This window comes from Triturus cristatus, chromosome 4_1 (assembly GCF_964204655.1).
Source record: "Triturus cristatus chromosome 4_1, aTriCri1.1, whole genome shotgun sequence".
Lineage (NCBI taxonomy): Eukaryota > Metazoa > Chordata > Amphibia > Caudata > Salamandridae > Triturus > Triturus cristatus.
In genome coordinates, this window is record NC_140585.1 from 379,091,179 (window position 1) to 379,114,569 (window position 23,391).

Consider the following 23,391-nt stretch of genomic DNA (forward strand, 5'->3'; position numbering starts at 1 on the left):
TAGACAACCATGTCCACACTTGACTGTTAAGATAATGAGGGCAAGCAATCTCAAGCTTCTTAGGGAGATAGGATTGTAGCTCAGAACTCAACACTCAACCAGCAATATAATAACGTATTATCCTGCCCATTGCTTATCATTTATGTACAAGGAAAGTACTTTAATCTTACAGCAGGACTAAATACACATTCTAACGGAAACATCATACAGGGTTGCAATCTAAGCTGCATTTAACAGTGTGGTACTTCCCCCTTTTTCCCGTATCCTCCGACTTTTCAGCTATGGTCGTGTTAATGCAAGAACTAAGCTCAGGTGTAGATGGCTCAGATTCTCTCACTGGTCGAGGGTGCAACTCAGTTCAGCGTTTTTGTATCCCTTCGCAAAATTACTTATGTGTACATGACATACTTGTCTGCACACATTAGTTTCTTGTCCCAAGTGCAGGCTAAGGCGTGCGTTTACTTGCTGGGTGTCATTGTATCGTGGTCTGTGCTGCTGTTCGTACTCCTGCCTTCACAGAGGTGGCTCATGCCTATATGGGCCATGTAGACCGCCTCGCTCGAGACAGTGTTCGCAGGGTGGAATCGGTGAAGCAGATCAGTGTAGCAAAACTCATCTTCTGATGGGGTGACACTGCTGGCATCTCTTTGGCAGTTTCCCCATGTTGGGGGACCAGGGTTCCCAGCTATGGCAGTGATGCGGTTTTCACTGTCAACGTCTGCACAGCAGCAGTTTCGCAAGCCTGACATCGGATACCTGATCTAGTAAAGTCTTACTGCTGCTCACTTGCCAACTATGCAGATTCTGTGCAACACCTTCATGGTACGGGTCACTCCTCGCTTCGTTCCCCGGGAAAGTTAGCTTTCTCTGGGTGCACTTTAAACCAGGAACACTCTGGTCTTCTCGTACTGGATAGCATCTCTTGCTGCAGGGCCAGGCACACCCTTTCCCTCTGCAGGCTGACAGTCTTCCATGCATTTTATGCAGACCTTCAGCTCCTCAAGCAGAAAATGCAGATTTTAGCTAATGTCCCCTCACCTTTGGGAGACGAGTTGTCGGGCAGACGTTCCTTGGTTGCACAGCAGCTCTTGCGGTACTTTGTGGTGCACTCTTTTCCTCACTCGTGAAGACCTTTGGACTGGGTCAAGGTGGCATAGTATGGATACCACTTTTTTACAGAAAAGGGATGTGTATCTATTGTCTATGGCCTCAGAAGCTATTTGGAACAACCTTGTACAGAGTGATGCTTCTCAAAGAAGGTAGCTCGGGTGCTTGCTCCGAGCAGAAGGAACCACAGCATCAGCACAGTGATGTGTGAGATCTCTGAACCTGACTGTCACCTGCCTTCCTGAAGCTGTATTCCTAGAGTGACAAAAGGGCAAACCTTTCCTAGAAACTTCCTCGCTTTAAACAGAAATTGAAGTTCCAGCCCTAGCCACTACCATCTACGAAATGCCTTTACTCGGAGAACAAATGAGCAGCAGTTTGCAATCCAGGCTCTCATTGAATCTCTAAAGGCTCGAAAGGAAAACCTGTCTCCATCCTTTATCACTTCAGTGTCTGTACTCTCCAGCCACAGGAGTGTAAGTAATGCACTTCTACTCTCTGGGGAAACTATTCTGACCCACCATCTTGTGCTCTGGTACTACAAAAAAAGTATACAAAAAGTGATGGATGGAATGATAATATTACTCTCAGCCACTGGTAATTACTTGGGGCCACATCCCTAACCATCATTATTTTGCACACCATGCCACCTCAGTTTGGACTCAACTATTTGCAAATCAGTCTTGACTCTCCTCCAGTGAGAACAGTCCAACAAGAACTGGCAAGCCAGGTCCTCCCTGAATCGTAATACAAGCAACTCGGAAACAGATTTGTTCTTGATATGGCCTCATCAGCCGGGTATATCTTGGTTCCATTGAGAAAGTGTGCACGGGACCCACGTCTGGGCATACCGTTCCCACTTAGGGCAACGTACTAAAGTGTACAAAAAGTGATGTATGGAATGCTTAAATTAAACTCAGCCACTGGTAATTACTCTGGCCGCATCCAAACCCATTGGTATTTTGCACACCACACCACCTCAGTTTGGACCCAGCTTTATGCAAATTACATTGTGATTGCACCTACCTGCAGGGGAATGTGTGGGTGGTTGAGGGGTCCACAGGTCTACGTGTCCTGGTCTATAGAGCTGCCCTCAGGGGATACACTGACTGTGCACTACCCTTTTGTGGCACACAATCAGTGCTCCTGATGGCCTCTGCTCCCTCGTCCATAATACGGTGCAGGTGGAGAGGCAAAGTGTTTGCCTCATTTGCATGGAGCCACTCCTACATGCAATTGGGGTAATGCCTTCTTAGGATATCGCTGGTGCTGTATGTGCACTTGTGCTATTTGATTTACAGAAGGGGACGCAGAAGCATCTGTGGCCATACTGTAATAATACTAGATAGCCCTGGGATTGCAACTAATGGATGCACATTCCCAGTTGCAGTCCTGTGGCAATGTATGTAATATACTCCCCGGTGCATTATCAATGTTGCCCATAAAGCTCTCCATTGGTTTTTGGAGCAAGTACGCATTATAAGAATTTCCTAACATTATAAAAGTAATTGTTGTGTTTGTTTTGTACCACTAACACTAGTTTTGTTCCATCATGGAAAAATGTAGCCAATTACTATCTAGATATTCAATTTGAAAATATTCCTTTTTAATTTAGAGCTCACGAGATTGGATTGAACCACACAAGACCACAATATATTAAAGCCAAAGAGAACACTTCTCACTACTTCAGGAAAATAGAGACAGCAAAGAAATGCCTGAAAACCATTGAAAAGGAATGTGCTAGGCAGCGACAAGAGATTAAGGGGATGGAAACGGAAATGACGGATGTGGAGAAAGCCCTGAGAGATTTTGAAAAGACAGTAGAGGAGGACATGAAGAGCAGAGGTCGAGATGTGGAACTTGAAGAAAGCCAAGTAAGTGAAATGAAAACCAGAAGTTACAAAATACTCTGCTATCAAATGGGCTAAAATGGCATATGTTTTCTACTATCTTGCTTAGTTTTTAGTTGAGAAAAGTAATTATCGATATGCTTTGCTTAATAAGCATGTATATCAGTTTTGAAATGGTAAAAAAATCTTGTTTGTTGCCTCTATGTCCAGTATCTCCCTTTATGTTGCTGTGAGGAAATGGGGTGTATTATATAGTGTGGTTGTGAGAAATAAATGTGTTATGAGACCTTACCGTGTATTACACTACTAACCCCCTTCTGGGACCAGTCATGCTTTGTTTGTCAGGCTTTGTTTGTCAAACCTAGGTCAATCCAAACTGTCAGCAAATGAAAAAGTGTAATGCACTTAAAGAGCCCCAAAATAATTGAAAACGAAAGAAACACGGCTCTCAAGAAATCTGATACCAATTTATGAAAATAGAATGTTTTTTTATGAATTTATGGGCACCAAAACAGAAAAGATCTGCAAGAGGGTTTCTAGTATATAGATTTTACAAGGAACAATAAATCAGGACTTTTCACTTAACTACAAACAGGAATGGGCAAGTTCAACAAATTTGACATTTAACACCCATTCCAGCAATGAGTTTAATCAACGGTGGATTGTGTTACTTGGAGTTACTTTGGGTGACCAACTCTGGAATGGAGCCAGTCAAGGGGACCAGCAAGGTCCGAAGAAACATCTACCATGGCAAGAAAGGCAGTCTCCAGTTCAGTACCAGTGCCTGAGGTTACTTGCCATTGGGGTATGGAGCTTGCTATACATTTTTTTCCTTTTTTTTCCTCAACAGATTGGACTGATTCTTAAGAATTATCCTGTTTCATCTGTTTTGCATTGCACCTTTTGCTAGTATTACCATTTTTTTTGTGTCTGGCTGATTTCACCAACTCAGTGCCTGATTTACAAAGGTAAACTTCCACGTTTACGTACGTTTACGATTGTTTGCTATTCACAAAGGAATTTACGAGTAGTATCTTTAGGAATGCTGAGTCTCAGCACATGAAAAGATAGGACAGTACTCAGTGTGCATCTTCAGTCAAGAACTACATAATTTGCCAAATGAGTTTTTTTTAACCGTTGTGAGGTTTTTCGCCTTTCTGTGACCGTCAAAAGGAAATAGCTTTCACAAATAATATACTGAGAATGGGGCATCATTGCTATTTTAGGACTCCCCTTTCCTTGGGCAATCTCCAAGAGCACTCAACAGTCCTACTTCGTATCCAGTCCTTAAATAATATTTATAAGTGGGCAGATTTCTATTACCAAATGTAGCAGAGGTTATTTTACTACCTCTTAATGTTAGTTTTTAGTGATTAACTCTGCAAAGGCTACTATCCATGTTGGTTTACTTGAGGAATCTAAAGATTTGATAGCTTTTAATATTCCTATGGAAGCGTTTAGGTTTCTTAAAATGAATTTTAGGTTGATGTCTTCTGCGTTACACTGATCCAGCGATCATGGATCGATACATTTTCACTAACATAGGCCCATTTACTTACCCAACTAAACTTGGTGTTAGTGTGATGCAAGTTTATACCCAACTTACCAATTACAAGAATAAAACCTGCATTTCTCCCTACAACACATGTAACTTGTGGAGATGAATGTGTAAAGTTAATGGCAATAATTATGTACCTAACTATACCTACTAAATAATAACAGACTCAGTGTAAATTTTATAATATTTATCGTAAATAATGTGAAATAAAATGCTCATCAAGTGCAGTTACACAAATGCAAACTATAGATTTTCACGAAGAAAAAACATTAGCAATATATAGAAACAAACTAATAACAAAATAAACTGTGCATTTGAAGGAGTGGATAGGTGAAGAGAGAAAGGTTTCAGAGAAAAAATAAATTAGCAAATGACTATGCAAATTCAGGAGATTATCTATACCAATCCAAATAAGGAACTAGGAAAAGTACCCTCAGGCCTAACAGCAGTAGGCTCCTCGAGAAGAGTCGAGCAGCAAAGATTAAGTCAGGAATCAGTAACAGGTAGGCCTCTATCTGGAAACAGCAAACAGACGACCGCGACGATCTCCCGCTAGCTAAACACCAGCCGACCTATCCGCTAAACCACACCCCCCAGGGCACCCCAATTATAAACTAAAATGTCCAACCCACAACTGTTTCAAAATGCTTCCAACATCGTCTCTCATTGACTACTAATGAAGGTGTTCTGTCACACCACTCTCAATCTTTTTATTCACTAGCTTATTGTTTTAGACATTCAGCATCACGACAGATCCTTCTCAGGAAACAGCGTTTGTACATAATCATATTACATGTTCTACATGTTGCAAGTCTCTACTCTTCTATTGTTTGTTTCTTCCATCTTGTGAAGGAAGTTGCACGCCTCCACTTTTATCAGTATTTTCCTTTCTGCAACCTTGGCAGACAGCACATCGCGAAGGACAATTTCATGCTTCTGCGTTCTCTCCTCATTCAAAGCTTATTTATTTTCTTTTCTTTTCCTTCTAGCAAAGTTAACCCCAAACTGGCATGCAGGAAAGTAGGCCCATGCTTGTATTTTTCTACAAGAATCAAACAAAACATTTATTATTTTCACGAAATGTAATTTCATTGCACACCATCTCAGTATTGCACTAACCCATACACAACCCACGTTTTTCCTAGCAGAATATTAACATGCACAAATGCAGCATTAGTCTTTTATTATGTTTCTTAAAGCCATAAGCAACTGTGGCCTAGTTTTCCTGCATTATTACACACACATGAGTTTTACACATGCGCAAAAGCATTTCCCCATGTTTTAGCATTTATTTATAAAAATCTTCACAGCACACTGTTAATATATGTTACTGAGGGTTCAATCTGAGCAGGTTTTATTTACGCAAAACCCTGCTCCATCAACACAATTAAGGAAAGGGCAAGAAATTCGTTCAAAGCCTTGGTTTTGTCTTTAAATTTGGAGAAGTGTTGTTTTTGATGTGGTGACATTGATTATCTGGGTCTTATAATCACTGGAGAAGGTATATGACCTAAAGAGGACTTAATCAAGACCCCAGCAGAGGTTTTTACTCCTTGCAATAAAAATGAACTTCTTAGATACTTTACACATGGTGGAGTCCTGTGCCAAATTAGTAATGGACATTGCCAGTAACACTGCAACTCTGAGGCAGTTATTAAAGAAAACAATGTTTCATTGGTGTGGTGTGTTACATAGAATTTAGAGAGATGTAGAGGGGTGTCTATCAAACCCAAAGTTCTCTCGTAGGGTATCACCACGTATAGTCATAAGCTTTGAAAAGTCCTGCCCATGGGATTCCGGAGCAATTTCCATATAATATCTTGAGTGTAGGCGCTCGCTGTTCTTCAGGAAGGCCTGCAAAACACTTAAGAAAAACACATTATACAGCTGTAGGAGGCTGGCTTAGTATATGGTGTATACTTATTTAAGTGATGCACCCTGCACTAATCAAGGCAACCCTTATAGTGATTTTAGTGGTCCCTGATAACTGTAGAAAGCTCTCCAAGTGGCAGCTGTGGAGAGCAGCCTTCACGCTTATCTTGAAGGAGTGTTAAGCAGCTTGTTTTATCAGTTTAATCATGTAGTGTAAGTCAGACGAAAAAAAACCCACACATTGTTTATATAAAATACATCCATTTATTACACAACACTCACGAACACATTGATATATCTCCTACTACGTCAATTGTAATAAGATAAATAGCACACAATACAGTTGTCTCCAGTGGGAGACCAAACCATATATTACGAAAGTGGAATACGAACTGCAAAGGAGGACGGGACCTGGACCAGAAGACCCAGAGGAGCCTGGGACACAAGGAACCACCCAAGGTAAGTACCCAAGAACCCAGAGTGTGTGCAGAGTGAGAACACAGCCACATGCCCAATGGAAGTCAATGTAGAAGGACCCTTCCCTGAGGACCCCGAAGAATTTCCTTGGAGGACAGAATGTTAGAGAGCCACCCCGCCGTGGATGCCCCAGAGACTAGGTTACCTACACCAGGGAAGCCAGGTGCATAAGGGTGAAGAGACATCGCAAACCTCTGTAGATGATAATGGAAGATTTGGTGAAAAGTGCCTCTGGAGAAGAAGGTGAAGGCCGATGGAATCCAAGGGTGAATTCTGGAAGTGAAGAAAGTGCAGGCATAGGGGACAGAGTTTATGCCACTCAGGAGTGACCAGAAGGCACAGAATAGCAATGCCCACAGTGGTACGTTTCGTGCCAGAGTGGGAGTCAAGGACTCCCTGAACTGGCTCAAACTGGAGTTTTCAAGGAGAGTACCAAATGTGCCCTTCAAAGCAGACTGGTGGTGCTGGCAAGTGCCCCCAGCCCAATACACTAAGACCTGCCTGGGAGGTGGTCACACCTCCCTGCAACAGGAAACCCATGATCTACCTTCCCCTGCTCGAGCTGTGCTCAGAAGCAGGAGGGCAGAATCGTGTTTGTGGTTGGCAGCAGCACTTGCTTGCTGTCAGACCCTGAATGTCTGTTACTTGTAGTACAGGGGGTACCCTAAGGGAGCCCCCCAGTTCCAACACTGGAATCGGTGTTGGGGTATGATTCCAACACGTTTGATACCAACCATGACAGGGTTCGGTGCAGCCACCAAATAATTAGACATCTAGTAATGACTTATGTCCACTATATTTATTAAAACGGCTGACCGCACTTACAAAGCATAGTGAATTGACTCCGGGGTTTGTAGGGGTGTCGTGCACATGCAGGGGCACCCTCACACTTATAACTTAGAGGGGGAGGGGTTCTTATAACAACTACTATGGGAATGGAAGTCATCTCCCTAGAAACCATGGGCACAGATCAATTTGAACTCTTCATTTTTGGTTTGGCATGGCTCAACAAGGCACTATGAGAGGTGCCTTGATATATATACCTCCGGGTCCAAAAAATGATTTTATTAATAAATTGTTAGAAGCCATTGCCCCTCATGTTCTGGCTGCAAATGTCTTACTTTTAATAGGTGATTTTAATTATCACAGGGAGATTCTTTTGGACTCCGATACAAATCAGTTGATTACCACCATGAACACTCTGGGATTAACTCAAATGGGGGACGGCCCCACTCTTGTTGCAGGCCATACGCTTGATCTTTTGTTTACGAATGCTATTAACATCATAGTAGAACCACCTCTTCCGTTACTGTGGTCAGATCATGACCTACTGAAGTTCACTATTCCTTTTCAAACCAGTCAAAATGAGACGAGGAGTAAGATAAGGTGGCAAAGATCATGGCGGAAAATCACCCCCACCTCTTTTGCTGCCCATTTTAATCTCCCACTGCTATGTAAAGAGGGGAATATTGACCAGGCAGCCTCTCTCTTTGAGGGAGAAATAATAACTACACTAAATCAAATCGCTCCTCTTACCAAGGTCAACATAAAATCTAGAATTGCCCCTTGGTTTACAACACAATTAAAAAGGAAAAAACTATAAATATATACATCGTAATTACATGGACTTCAGTAGGTAAACCAAAACAAATTTCCTCCTGAACCGAATTGAAAAAGCGGCAAACTCAAATAAAGAACTCCATAACATCGTAAAGGAATTCACTAAGTCCCCCGGTCAGCCAGAAATTCCTGTTTCACAGGAGTGGGCAGACTCCCTTTCCGAATTCTTTGAAACCAAAATTGCCATCATTCACAGTTTTTTCCCTGTGCAACAACACTCAAACACTCACGAAAACCATCATGCCCCCCCAGATGACTCCTTTCCCCTTCTAGAGGTATTCTCCCAATATAGCTCTGAGGAAGTGGTAAAGGCCCTGGAAAAAATTAAATCAGGCTCACCAGTCAATCCGGTACCACCTCGTTTTTTATCTAGAATTCTTCCGGTGCAATTGGCCGACATCACAATTTTATTTAACAGGTCACTTTCAACAGCAGTGGTACCAAAGATTTGGAAAGCAGCCAGAGTCAGACCAATTTTGAAAAAGCCTACTGCAGACCCTAAACTTTTAACCAACTACCGCCCTATCTCGCTGCTCCCATTTTTTGGGAAGGTACTCGAGTCTCTGGTCAATAGGCAGCTCGTAGACCATCTTGAGAGCCATAGCCTATTAGACCCTTCCCAGTCCGGTTTCAGGGCCGCACATAGCACTGAAACCGCGCTGGTAGAAGTTACTGATAACATCCGAATTGCATTAGATAGAGGACAGTCATCTATTCTCATCTTGCTGGATTTATCAGCAGCTTTTGACACCATATCCCACAGCACTTTAGAACAACGGCTCTGTGATATTGGTGTCAGAGGGAAAGCCCTGGAGTGGCTTAAAAGTTATTTGAGGGACCGAGTCTTCGCAGTTCAGATCGGCGATTTAGTCTCCGGTAGTAGGCCTGTTAGGATGGGTGTGCCTCAGGGCTCAATTTTGAGCCCCACACTATTCAATCTTTACATGACTCCCCTGGCCACAGTGATCAGAACTTACGGTTTTGATGTAGTGTCGTATGCAGATGACACTCAGATTCTGATCACCCTTGGTCCTGACCCTATCGAGACAAAGTCTTGTTTCAGGAATTGTATGCCTCATATAGACAAATGGATGAACACAAACCACTTACAATTAAATGGAAGTAAAACCGAGATCGTTCTCTTTGGTAAGGCCCATGAGCATTGGTCAGATGACTGGTGGCCCCCAAATCTAGGCTCCTGTCCTCCCCCTAAACAGAAAGTGGGGAACTTGGGAATCCAAATTGAGAATCAGTTATCAATGAAAAAACAGTTTAACCATATAATTGGTACCTGTTTTGGTATTATGCGCAATCTGCGTAAGGTATTTAAGTGGATCTCACTGGAAGCCAGGAAACCTCTTGTTCAGGGACTAATTGTTAGCCGCATGGATTACGGTAATGCTCTGCTGTCAGAAATAAATATCGACCTCCTTTCTAGACTACAGGTCTTACAGAACACTACGGCCAGGTTGGTGTTGAATCTTCCATCTAGAACTCCCTCAGCGCCTAGCCTTAGACATCTTCACTGGTTGCCTGTGAAGAAGAGAATATGTTTTAAGATCCTATGCCTAACACACAAAAACATGTATGGTAGGGGTCCAGGCTATTGGGGAAAAAACCCAGCTGGTACCAGCCAAGTAGGCCTCTGAGATCTTGTAACAAATCTCTTCTCACCCCACTTAGAGTACGTACCGTCAGAAAAGGGGGTCGGGCTTTCTCTTTTCTTGCCCCTAATCTCTGGAATAAATTGCCTCCAGACGTACGTACTATTTCTGATCATAATTGCTTTCGCCGAAACTTAAAAACTTGGCTGTTTGACCACTAGCTCTGTCTCTTTTCTGCCGACAATTAGGGGAGTCGTTCGCCAGCGCCATGAGACCTTAGGGTGATGTGTGCGCTAAATAAATACTCCTTGATTTGATTTGATGATTTGATAACCACGCACTCTGCCCTGAGGACTGAAGAGCCTTCTATAGGGGTGACTTCGTTTTAAGTGTATTGACCCCAGATATAAGGAAACATATCTGGTCTGAGAGATGAAAGCACCAACTCACACAGGCTGCAATGGCAGGCCTGTAATCACAGTTTAAGTGGACTCCCATGAGTGGCATAATACATCCTGCAGCCCATGGGAGACCCCTGGTGCACCTCTGGCCTGGGTACCTCAGTACCATATACTAGGAACTTACATGGGTACACCAGAAGCCACTTGTGGATGTACAGGAGTACTCACCTTGGTCACTTTAGGGAGAAAGCACAATGACTGTGGTCTGATTAGCAGGACCCCAGTCAGACAAGTCAAAAACATACTGACACGAAGCAAAAAGTGCGGGTAACCATGAAAGCATATCCTACAACAGTCTATAACAGGCTACAGTAAGGGTATTCTTCAGTTTATACTTACAAGTAAGGAAAAAATACCTATATATGAAGATATATTACCTACTCGCAGTCGCCAGTAGGTAGTTATAGTTAGGACCTATTTTCCATCGGAAATCCGCAACATTCTATTTGGAATAACGTTACCGTCGATTGATGAATCTTCGCGAAAGTTTCCAAACTTATGGCCAGCTCCGGTCCGCTCCTATCCTGAAAATTTCACGGTGATTCGTCAAGCGAGGGCCGAGAAAAAAAGGAGGGTCCCAAAACACGTTTTCCCAATGCATTTTCCCATAGGACCTGTTGACGCAGCTACAGCCCGAAGTGCTGAACGGAATTACACCAAATTTGGCAAAGAGGTAGTCCTCAGTTCAGACTCGTGCCTTTTGCTTAAATGGTGTAAATCCGTTCAGTAGTTCCTGAGAAAGTCAAAAGTAAGATCACATATATATCTGGGCGGAGCCTAACCACACATCTCATCGTGAGATCTGATTGGCTGTCAGCACTTCATCCAAGAAGTGTTGGCAGCCATCTTGGGACCAATAAACATGATAGCACCTCATTAAAAAGCATTGCAGTTAATAGTAGATTTTAAGACTTTAGTTACATTATAAGTGATTTGTTGATGGTACCATACTCATTTTAGGAATTGTGGTGTGTTCTAAGGTGATTTTACCATGTGAAAAAGCCTTCTGCTGTGATATCATGAATCATGTTTGAGAGAAAACTATTTTCTCATGCTTTTCCCACAGAGGTTTGGAAGGTGATCTATAAGCTAAACTCAGAGCATATTTTCTGTAAATTCACATTATCATTCTCAGTCATGTGAGAATGAAGTCTGACATTCTCAGTAAAACATGTACATCCAACAAGGGCAGAGACTGTCAGTTGATTCCTTTGTGTTCTACTGCAGCTTCCCAGAGTGTTCTAAAGAACAACTAGAGCGCTAACACTCCTACTTATGACAAACGTATGGCACACCTGAAGCCATCTTGGTTGGAATAAAGTGGTAAACCTTAAAACATTTAATTTAAAAAGGAACAAAATGAGGGGGTTCATTTTGCCATAGAAATTATGATTAGTGCTGCAGAAAGAAAAATTAGGGCACATTTTGAGTGACTTCTCAAATCTTCTTCTATTTCATAAAAAAATTCTGACATGCAGACTGAAACATGCACTTTCAATACCAGTAGCAGACTTCCTTGGTGAGCAGTAGCTTTATTACAGTGATCTAATAAGCAACTAGAGTGCTAACCTTCTGAATTTATGGCAAATGTGTGACACATCTGAATGCCTTCTTGATGGAATCAAAGTAAAAAACTGAAAATATTTCCTACTGAGGAGACTGTAGTAAATGAGGAAATTAGGAAACATCATAACAAATAAGTCTCCCAAAATGGCCACCAGAGACAAAAGAGCCCAAATGTAGCCCAAATATCACCCAGATGTAGCCCAAGTATAGCCTAATGACAGAATGTCCCAGAGTGTTCTTAAGAACAACTAGAGTGCTTACTGTCTTACTTAAGACAAAAGTATGGCACACCTGAAGCCATCTTGATTGGAATAAACTGGTAACACTTAAAACATTTAATTTAAAAAGGAACACAATGAGGGGGTTCAGTTTGCCATAGAAATTATGATTAGTGCTGAAGAAAGAAAAATTAGGGCACATTTTGAGTGACTTCTCAAATCCTCTTCTATTTCATTAAAAAATTCTGATATGCAGACTGAAACATGCACTTTTAATACCAGCAGCAGACTTCCGTGGTGAGCAGTAGCTTTACTACAGTGATCTAATGAGCAACTAGAGTGCCAACATTCAGAATTTATGGCAAATGTGTGACACATCTGAATGCCTTCTTGATGGAATCAAAGTAAAAAACTGAAAGCATTTCCTACTGAGGAGACTGCAGTAAATGAGGAAATTAGGAAACTTTATAACAAATAAATCTCCCAAGATGGCCACCAGAGTCAAAAGAGCCCAAATGCAGCACAAATATCACCTAGATGTAGCCCACATGTAGCCCAATGGCAGAAGTGTGCAAAACACTTATTTTTTGTGTATTTGCAGTTTCATATAGTGCAGACTTGTCAGGTATTGGAGTACTTTACATGAGCATTGGTTACATCACACACGATCAAATTCATTTTGGTTGTAGACATGGGGAGATTAAGTGATTTGACCAGAATCACAGAATGTTGAGCTGAAGCAGAAACTCCAACCTGGTTCCCCAGTTGCAGAGTCTGCAGCTCTGGAAGTAACACCACATCCTCTCCCCTAGGTGCAACATTTAATCAAGTGGTCAACTGGATAAAAAAACATAAAGATTACAAATAATTTAAAAGTTCTTTGTTGCTATTTGAAAACACAGAAAGTATGTCCTCATTTTAGTTTTTTAGAGCACTAACCATAATTTTGATGCAAATAAGACCCTCTCATATATGTAATTTCTAAAGGAAATACTCTAGGTATTACAGTTTTGATTACATCAAGATGATGTCAGGCGTTCCACACTTTTGTAATAAATATAGAATGTCTGCAATCTAGTTGTTCATTGGGATACTGTTACGAGGCAGAGGCCAGGGGCACGGACTCTGAAAATTGAAGGCAGGTAGGAGAGTGCAGAGGCAACAATTTTACCACACTGGGCAGGCAGGAAGGGAAGTGGCAGCACAACAGACTATGGAGGGCAGTGGAAAGGGGGGCAGGGGCAACAAACCAACAATACAGGACTGGCAAGAGAGGCTGTGGCAATATAATAGACCATTGTGGGCAGAAGGAAAAGGCAGTGGTAGTACAACCATACATGCCAACAGACTAGTTTCAGCCAGGAAACGTCCAATGTTTTTAAGCTCAAATGGGCTTTATTTGATCTGTCTCCTGTCTACAATCTCCTCTTTTTCAATGTAACTCAAAGGGGAAAATCAATACCCCAGTTTTTTTTTCAAAATCTCCCTCTTACCAAGTTCAAAATGTTCGCAAGTATGGTACATTGGCTCATGGTAGGCAGGAGGAATTGGGGTTGGGACATGGACTCGGATAACAGAGGACAGGAGGGACATGGAGAGGTGCACCAAACTGACCCTACAGGGCAGGCATCAGGGTTTGCAGCAGCACAATACACCACACAGCGCATGCGGGACGGGAGTGCAGCACAACAATCCATAGAAAGCAATAGGGAGGGGACAGGACCATGCACATGGACAACAGAGAACAGAGGGGAAAAAGGCAATGGTAGCTAGCTGACCATAATGGACAGACAGGAGAGAAAGCTGCAGCATAACAGACGATAAAGCGCAGGAGGGACGGATCAGGGGCATTACAATGGAACAGACAAGCCAGGAGGGAGGGAATAGGGGTCTGCACATGGAAACAGAGGGCTGGGGGCAAGGGGGTAGGCAGGATCAGCAAGATGACCATGAAGGTCAGGCAGGATGGGCACTAGAAACAAGACACACCATGGAGAGCAACAATGAGACTATGATGGCAGACACACAGACCATGGAGGGAAGGTGGTAGGGGGTCAGGGGCAGCTAGCTGACCACACAGGGACGTTGGGAGGGGCCATGGCAGCACAGAAGACCATGCATGGCAAGCGGGAGGGTTAGTGGCAGCACAATGGCTATGATGGGCAAGAAGGAGGGTGCAGGGGCATGCACAAAGGACCATGGAGGATAGAAGGGAGAGTGAGGACCTGGGCACAGACAAGAGAGTTCAGGGGAAGGAGCCTCACAACAGACCGCGCGGGGCAGGCAGGAGGAGCAGTTGCAGCACAACAGACCAGGGAGGGCAGAAGGGTGTGGCAGTAAAATGGACCATGGAGGACAGGAGGAAGGGGATAGGAGCATGGCATGTGGACAGGCAGGGTGGAGGTGGCAGGGATAGGTTACAGTCATCTGACAATGCTAGGCAGGTGGGAGGGGAGTGGCAGCTCAACAGAACACTCAGAGTAGATAGGAGTGGCAGATCCATGGAACATGATGGGCAAAAAGGATGGAGCAGGGGCATGCACAAAGACATCGGAGGGCAGGGGGAAGGAGAATAGGGGCAACAAGCTAAGCACAGAGGCTAAGCAGGAGGTCAATGATGGGCCATAGAATTGGGCAATGGAGGGCAGGAGGAGTGGACTGGTACATCATGCTAAATGGAGGGCAGTGGCAGCACATCAGACCATGAATGGCAGGAGGGAGGAGGCTAGTCCATGGATTCAGACAACAGAGGATAGGGAGGAGGTGGATGGGGCAGCAAGCTAACTGTTCAGAGAAGGTGGGTATAAGGAACTTTATTGTTTTTAAAATGTGTGTCTTTGCGAACTACTTAAAATATGAACAAGTATGCAGCATAATCTCACTTTTAATTAAGGAAGAAGAGGACGTTTGTGACTGTGACTCCGGGCTCACTTGGCAGAAACACCCCCTGACCCTCCACCCCCCATCACAAAATGTAATGCCCATGAAAAGGGTAGGTGGACGCAGTGTTATATAGAACATAGTCCTGAGCACGATTGAAAATGAAAACTAGATATAGTATATGGTATAAACTATGCACCAAAAAGTGTGATATAAGATGAACCGGGGTGTGAAATATAATATGCAATACATTGTGCGCAATGACAGATTCATTGGTGAGCGCGAGATAGCACAGGCACTAGCGCGTGCTATGCGATATGCGCCTTGGAGTGTAATATGCACAGGGCAGTGTTGTGTAACCTAACTAGTCTCTAAAGTTGTAATATAAAATATGTGCTGGGGAGTGTAACGTTGCATATGCACTGTGACAAAGATATGGATCCCAGATTGTAATATGTATGGCATAGCGCTGTGCGTTATAACATAGGCATCGAGGAAGGCACGTTAGATGGTGCAATATAACCCGTGCGAAGGCAAGTGTGGCATGACATATTCACAGGGTGGTGTTACAGTGCACATGGGCTAGAGAGTGTCATAGCATACGCACTAGCTGGTGGAATACAACACAGGTGTGTGGCACTCGGCGGGCAGGGGTGGGTGTAACACAGCATTGGGCTCAGCCCGGAGCACGCTGTGACTCTCAAGTGAGGTTTGTCTCCTTTCCAGAGAGTAAAATAAAAAGTATTACACATCCGGCGGTGGATGTGTATTTTATTAACCATGAGGGGGGTTTCTTGCATAGTTTGGTCGAATTTTTGTCGAATCCCCTTTGAATGGCTTGGTGTGCGTGAATATTAAATGTGCCCGTCAATAGCTACCCATGTTTGTATAAATAAACGACAAGGGTGTCTACTTGGAGAGTACCCACCGGCGGGGGTGCCGGGATTAGGCACTGTAAGGCGTCAGACACGTCAGAGCTTCACTAGCGGTGTAAATACATTCCATGTGGATTCATTCTATGCATAGTCGCCTTTTAATGAATATCATGCAAATCGTCATGGTGATAGGTACATACGGTTTGTCCAGCATGTCTTAGGTGTTTCTATAAATATATATATTTTTTAAATAATAAAAAACAAAGGCCGGCCCTGGGGGATGAGGTCCCCGGGGCCATAAGTGGCCTGAGGAGTGGGGCAACGCAGCCCCTCCTAAAGAATTAAAAAAAAAAAAAAAAGGCCATGACCCGGGGGTTGGGGTCCCCGGGGCCCATTAAGGCCTTGGGAGGGCCAAATTTATTTTTTCAACAAAAAAGATTAGGGTGCAGGCCTTGGTGGATGGGGTCCCCAGGGCCAGTAAATTAGAAAAATAAGGGGGGGCCACACAGCCCTCCTTCTTAAAAAACTAAAATAAATAAAAGACCGGCATCGCGCCGGAGGCCTCGCCCCCTCCTTGCAGCACTCTGCAAACGAGCCCCCTGGCCAGTTGTAAGTTGGGGAATTAATTCCCATTCAATACTGAGGGTCCCTGAGGGCCATCTAGCCCAACGGGTATCTCCAGTATGCGCCAGGGAGCTGCATTGCAGACAGGTGTTCTGAGGCCACGCCCCGTTTTACACCTCTATGCAAGGCAGCTCTTTGGCGCTTACTGGAGGTACCTAGTGGGCTAGTTTGACCCTAGGGACCCTTAGGATTCAAGGGGACTTAATCTCTCAACTTAGAACGGCCACAGGGCACGTTTACACAGTGGTGAAGGGAGGGGACGGGGCCTGAGATGATGTGTGCAAACACGCTCTGTGGCACGTTTTAAGTTGGGGAAAAAATTCCCTTTCAATCCTGAGGGACCCTGGGGGCCAACTAGCCCACCAAGTGCTTCCAGTAAGCGCCACTGCTCTGCGTTGCAGAGAGGTGGTGCAGGGCGTGCCCCTTTTTACATCTCTCTGCAATGGCGCTTACTGGACGTACCTAGTGGGCTATTTTGCCCCTAGGGATCCTCAGGATTCAAGGGGACTTAATCTCCCAACTTAAAAAACGGCCACAGGGCATGTTTACACAGTGGTGAAGGGAGGGGACGGGGCCTGAGGTGACGTGTGCAAACACGCCCTGTGGCGCGTTTTAAGAGGTAGTTTTAATCCCCTGCCCTATTATATACTAGGGGCTTACAGAGGAGGTCATGCTGATCACAGGGGGACCCCAACGCATAGTGTTCCCTAGTGTATGTAGGTGTTTTCACTGTATTCTGAGTGTCATTTAACATAACACTGGCTCTAAGACTGGTTAGTCAGACTCAGTTACCACCAGTATCCGTCTGAAAAAGTTGAGGGTACAGGATGATTTTGCAACAAGGCTTCTTTCTGCTCTTCCGTTTGTTCTTTCTGCACGTTATCCTTCTTCCTGCACTTTTCTTCGTCTTTGAGGACTTCTGTTGCTTCTTTCTGCATTTCGTTTTTTCTTTCTGTGCGTTTTTTCTTCTTTCTTCACATGTCCTACCTCTGTAGGCATAGTTAGAAATTCGCATTTAAAAAACCTTTGAAATTCACTGAAAAAAACATAGGTTTCAGGCACGTTATAGTTAGGAATTAGCATTTAAAAAACCTTAGAAATTCACTGAAAAAGCCATAGGTTTCAGGGGCGTTATAGTTAAATGCTAATTCCTAACTATAACGTGTCTGAAACCTATGGTTTTTTCTATATATATATATATCTATCTATATATATCTATATATATCTATGTGTGTGTGTATATATATAAATAGATGAAACTGGAAATGAAGGAGACCTCAACAAAACTATTGTGAACCTGTCTGAAATAACATTAAGTGACAATGAGAGGAAAATACTCAATCTTGGCCTCACATACTGTCCACCCAACAACTTCAACTACACCAAGACGAGACTAGACATATTCAGGAGCACTCGCAAATTAAAACTTAAAAAATATTTCAGACTAAACAACAACAAAAAATACGTTCCACCAAGCGGTGAATGCCAAACAACTCCTATGCCAAGTCAATCAGAGGTATCTTTCCTCAACGCAATGCAAGAACTATGAGACCCTTCGCAAAGCACAAACTATGCGGAAAATCAAACAGTGATCTCTACTTCCAGTCAACAGCATGAGGGCAGTGAACAAAATGTAAATACCCACAATCCTGGAACTAAAACAAGCTTCAAACCCAAGTCCAAGTTTATCCCAGTGATGCTACGGGATTCAATTGACCTATTTCATGATCAAGTAACCAAGGAATTAAAGGCCCTCAACAGCAAAATTTACAGTAGTACAAGGAAGTACAATAAAAAAGATGAGGACTACAGAAACTTGATTATGAAACTTAAAGAAAATAAAAATGTGATTGTCCGTGCCTCAGACAAAGGTGGCAACATTGTACTTATGTCCAAGGAAAACTACTGTAAGGAAGCCTACAGTCAGCTTAACGACAGAACATATTATGCTAAATTCAGTGGTGCGGAGTTAAAGAACATGAATGCAACATACAATAAGAGCCTGGCAATGTGGAAAACAAATGGTACACTCACAGGAAACGGATATAAATTTTTGAAAAACAACCATCCTATTGTACCGACTATTTACTTAATTCCCAAATTACATAAGGACCCTGTAAACCCTCCTGGAAGACCTATAATATCAGCCAAGAACTGTCATCTTGAACACACTTCACAATATATAGATTTTTTCCTGCAGGACCTAGTGAAAGCATTACCGTCATATGTGAGTGATACCAGTGACTTTCTAAGAAAAATACTAAATCTTGAATGGAAAAACGGCTTTCACTTCATAGCACTCGATGTCGTCTCTTTATACACGAGTATACAACATAAAGATGGACTACGAGCCATAGACTTTTTCCTAGAAAAAGCTCTAGACACAAGTAAAGAACATAAGTCTATGTTGATTAAGATGATCAAGTTCTGCTTGGAAAATAATGTATTTATGTTTAACAATATGCTATATAGACAAACAAGAGGCGTAGCGATGGGGGCCAGCTTCTCCCCCAGCTACGCGTGTCTACACATGGGATGGTGGGAGGAGCTGGTCCTCAGAACCCAGCATCATGACAAAGTCAGTTCTCATGTAAAACTATGGCTGCGTTTCATTGATGATTTATTCGTAGTATGGGATGGTAGTAAGGAAGAAGCACAAAAATTTGTACAAGATATCAATGTCAATGACTTAAATTTAAGCTTCACAGCGGACATTAGCGATTCTACAGTAACATTGTTAGATACCCAGGTGTACATCAAGGAGAACCAAATAGTCACAAAATTGTTCCGCAAAAAAACAGCAGGCAACTCCACACTGCACGCGAGTAGCTCACATGTTAGGCATTTAATAACCAGTATCCCTTATGGTGAAATGCTTCGCCTTAGACGTATACACAGCCTTGAAAGTGATCTCATATTAGCCCAAAATGAGAGTAAAAAAAGATTTCAAGAAAGGGGCTATTCAGAAAAGGTTATACAAAATGCGATTAACAAATCTATGCTAAAAAACAGGGAAACACTTCTCTTGGAAAAGCAAGTAATCAGACTGAGCACACAAGAAACTGCAGTAGATGACAATACTAGGGGTGACTTTAGAATCATACTACAACATAGCCAACAACGGGTAAAGATTGAATCAATCATAAACTGCAATTGGTCCATGGTTCTTAGTGACCCTGTGATAGGCTCTGAGCTCCCGAAAAGACCCCCAATAACTTATAGTAGAAGCCGTTCTATGAGAGATGACTTAGTTAAAACAAGCCCAGAAGTCATAGAATCCACGAGCTGGCTCCAAACTCACACGGGTTTTTTTAAATGCAAAACGTGTAAAGCTTGCTCGCAGGGCGAAAACAAATCCTGTTACACTAACCCCTTCAGTGAGAAAAAACAAAAAATACCTAAGCTCCTAACATGCAAAACAGATTTTGCTATATATGTACTCTCATGCCCATGCAACCTACAATATGTGGGTAGTACAAAACTTCAAGTACATAAACGCATACTACAGCACCTAAGGGCAATCACCAATCAAGATGAGACATATCCTGTAGCCCGACATTTTAAATCCAAACACGGCTCCCGGAGCAGTGATTTAAGATATTTTGTGATTGACTCAATCCCAGCCAGCAGAAGAGGGGGCGACAGGGAGCATAGACTACGCCAACTTGAAACCAAATATATCCTGGAACTGAATACCAAACACCCATCAGGCCTCAATGCAACAGAAGATCTTTACACATGCCTATGATATCTCTATATAAGATAAGAACCCACAGATATCTGGGGTCATTAATTAACCATCCACGTAATATGCCAAAATGTGATTAATATAGTCTACAAGATCCTTTTAATCAACAAAAAATAAGAATTTTTATAAGGATTTTATAAGTATTTATTGGACTAGTATTGTAATAGGTTTAGGGGATTTTACATTCATTCACTCTTTGAAATATTTATTGATTTATTTATTCATCATAAGAACATATTGTACAAACATAATAATATCTATTATAGACTATATTATGACATTTACTCATTTGTCCTTTATGTAATATGATATTTATTTATATATTCATATATTTATTTATTTAACTATTGAGCGCCCCACAAGAAAGATGACCAAATTTAATTCCACACACCTCTTAATAAAACCTCAAATGGTTTTCCTTTCCAATTGGAGCATTACTATCTACAGTTACAAAATAGTCCAAAATACTTATGGTCACCCACATATAAACATTAATATTTGACTAACTGGGATATTCGCTTTTATTCACATATTATTACAACTTTTATCTTACAGAGAGTATAACCATAATCATTTGTTGTTCAAACTCAAATAGCATAACGAATATGTATCACTAGGTCGTCTTTACAGATATTATCTTTAACTTGCATATTTGCACATCTGTGATCTATGTAGTCCATAATACCTCCTCCAAACTTGTACTGCAACCTAATACTCCAATATGAGCTGACCACATCAATTTTTATTATCAACCACAACACTTATGCAATGAAGTTTTTGTTTATATTAGACAGGTCGGAATGTCATGTATAAACAGTATCACTGGGGCTCCAGTGATGATAAAGGAAAAATTATTTTCACGGATAACTATATCCAAGCAATCGCCTATTTATGTTCTTTTCATGGTGTTATTTCGCAAGGAATTTTACTGATTTGCATTTATGCAGATTAATGTGGTTATATATTTTTGCACTTAGAAATTATGCACCAATCAGGGGAAATGTTGGTATGACAAATAATACTCGCAATTGCACAGAACAAATGTCCTATTTGACATCAATATTGTCCACGTTGTCAAAAGGTGTACATATACTACCATCTGTGTACCCCCACAGGCACTATGCACTTTAACACTTTCGTTTCTGAGGTTTACAGTCATAGTCAAGCACAAGGCAACAAACTAACATGCATTAGGTCCTATCAGATTAGCAACTTGTTCCAACAAAACCCAAACCTTGGTATTTTTAAATCTTTCCTGTCAAATTACATGTATTTTTACTCGTTGTAATTTACACGTAGTTTTAACCTGGAACGAGTATGGAACTACCAACTACTTGCTAGCAGTCTGTCATTCATGTCAGTTGTTGTTTTTAATATATGCCAATCAGCTTGCTTGTTACTCATACCATATAAACCAATGAAATGTAACGTTACCGTGTCATGTGATCAAGGCCCATGCTCGGGCTGAAACGCGTCATGGCGGCAAGGTGATTTTGAATAAACTTAATTTCTGCACGAATCTGTGGTCCGTATCCGTTGTCAGAAGCGACATTAGCGGAGTTCCTGGATATATATATATATATATATATATATATATATATATATATATATATATATATATATATATATATATTATCTACTGGCGGTCGCCAGTATATAGTTAGGACCGTGTTTCCATAGGAAATATGCAACATTCTATTTGGAATAACTTTGGCGCCGATTGACGAATCCTCGCGAAATTCTCAAAATAGGTGGGGCGCTCCGCTCCGCTCCTACCCTGAAAGTCTCGGGTGAATTCGTCAAGCGGGGGCTGAGAAAAAGGGGGTCCCAAAACGCGTTTTCCCCATGCATTTTTCCATAGGACCTTTAGTCCGAGCTACAGCCCGAACGGCTGAACAGAATTACTTGAAATTTGGCAGAGAGGTAGCCGTCAGGTCAGGGATGTGCCTTTTGAAGGTCTTGTGTAAATCTGTTCAGTATTTCCTGAGAAAATAGCATTTAAATCAATATATATATCTATAGGCGCGCTCCGAGCGCGTACCGTAAGCTTACCGTACGCCGCCGTGCACGAGCGCGATTCTGATTGGTTGTTAGATCTCAGTAAACATTTGAATCGGTCGAAACCAGGAAGTGTCAGCCGCCATTTTGTCTCTCGCAGTCTGAGGGGGTGAAAAAGAAAGGTGGAGAACGTGAAAAGGGGGCAGGGTGGACAGTTCCTGACCCCCTAGCCTTTGTCAGGGGGTCCCAGAAGGACCCCCAAGGGCAAAAATTAATTTGAATTTTTTTTCGAAAAATCGCCGAATGCGCGTAGCGTACGCGCACGGCGTAAACGGAGAAATTCCGCAAGAAAAATTCCGCGAACTTCGTGTAACTATTACGCGATTACGCTTATGGTACGCGCACGGCAACAAATTTTTTTCAAAAAGGAAAGCTTTAAAAAAAATAAAAAAATTGTGAGGTAAGGTTGGCTCTTAAAAGAGCCGTTGGGTTAATACAGGGATAGAGGAAAGAAAGAATGGGAATATTATGAGCGTCTACAAACGTGCTGGTCTATCTTATTGTTAATAAGGGAAACACTGGTCTCCCCAAAAACAATAAGACCACAACACGTTGTACACCTCATTGAAACCCTCCGAAATCGAGGGTTAATGTCCAGAGGAGCAGAAGAAGGTGATGCTCCCACCTCAGAGGAAGGGCTCAGCTGAGCTGCCGATGATGTGCTCGGCTGAGCTTCTGAGGTTGGGCTCCGGTGACTTACTGAAGAGTTTTCTTCAGTATGACGAGCAAAGGTCCTGGGATGTTTATCCCTAATGTGTCTCATCATAGAGTGATTTCCAAAGGAATACTTCTTCCTTGGATCTCCTCTAGATAAAACACGGTCACAAAGTGTGCAAGTGACCAATGGAGCATTGACCTTTTTCTGCCCCTCTG

At 42.4% G+C, this 23,391-nt stretch overlaps 1 protein-coding gene across 1 annotated transcript in view; it reads left to right on the forward strand.

Moving 5' to 3' along the window:
• The window catches only part of SMC1B (structural maintenance of chromosomes 1B), a 2,533,210-nt gene that overhangs the window by 487,096 nt on the left and 2,022,723 nt on the right, over positions 1-23,391 (forward strand). The window contains exon 6 of the mRNA XM_085652431.1: positions 2,723-2,981. Coding sequence (XP_085508557.1) covers positions 2,723-2,981 — 259 coding nt within the window. The remainder of the gene's footprint in view (positions 1-2,722; positions 2,982-23,391) is intronic.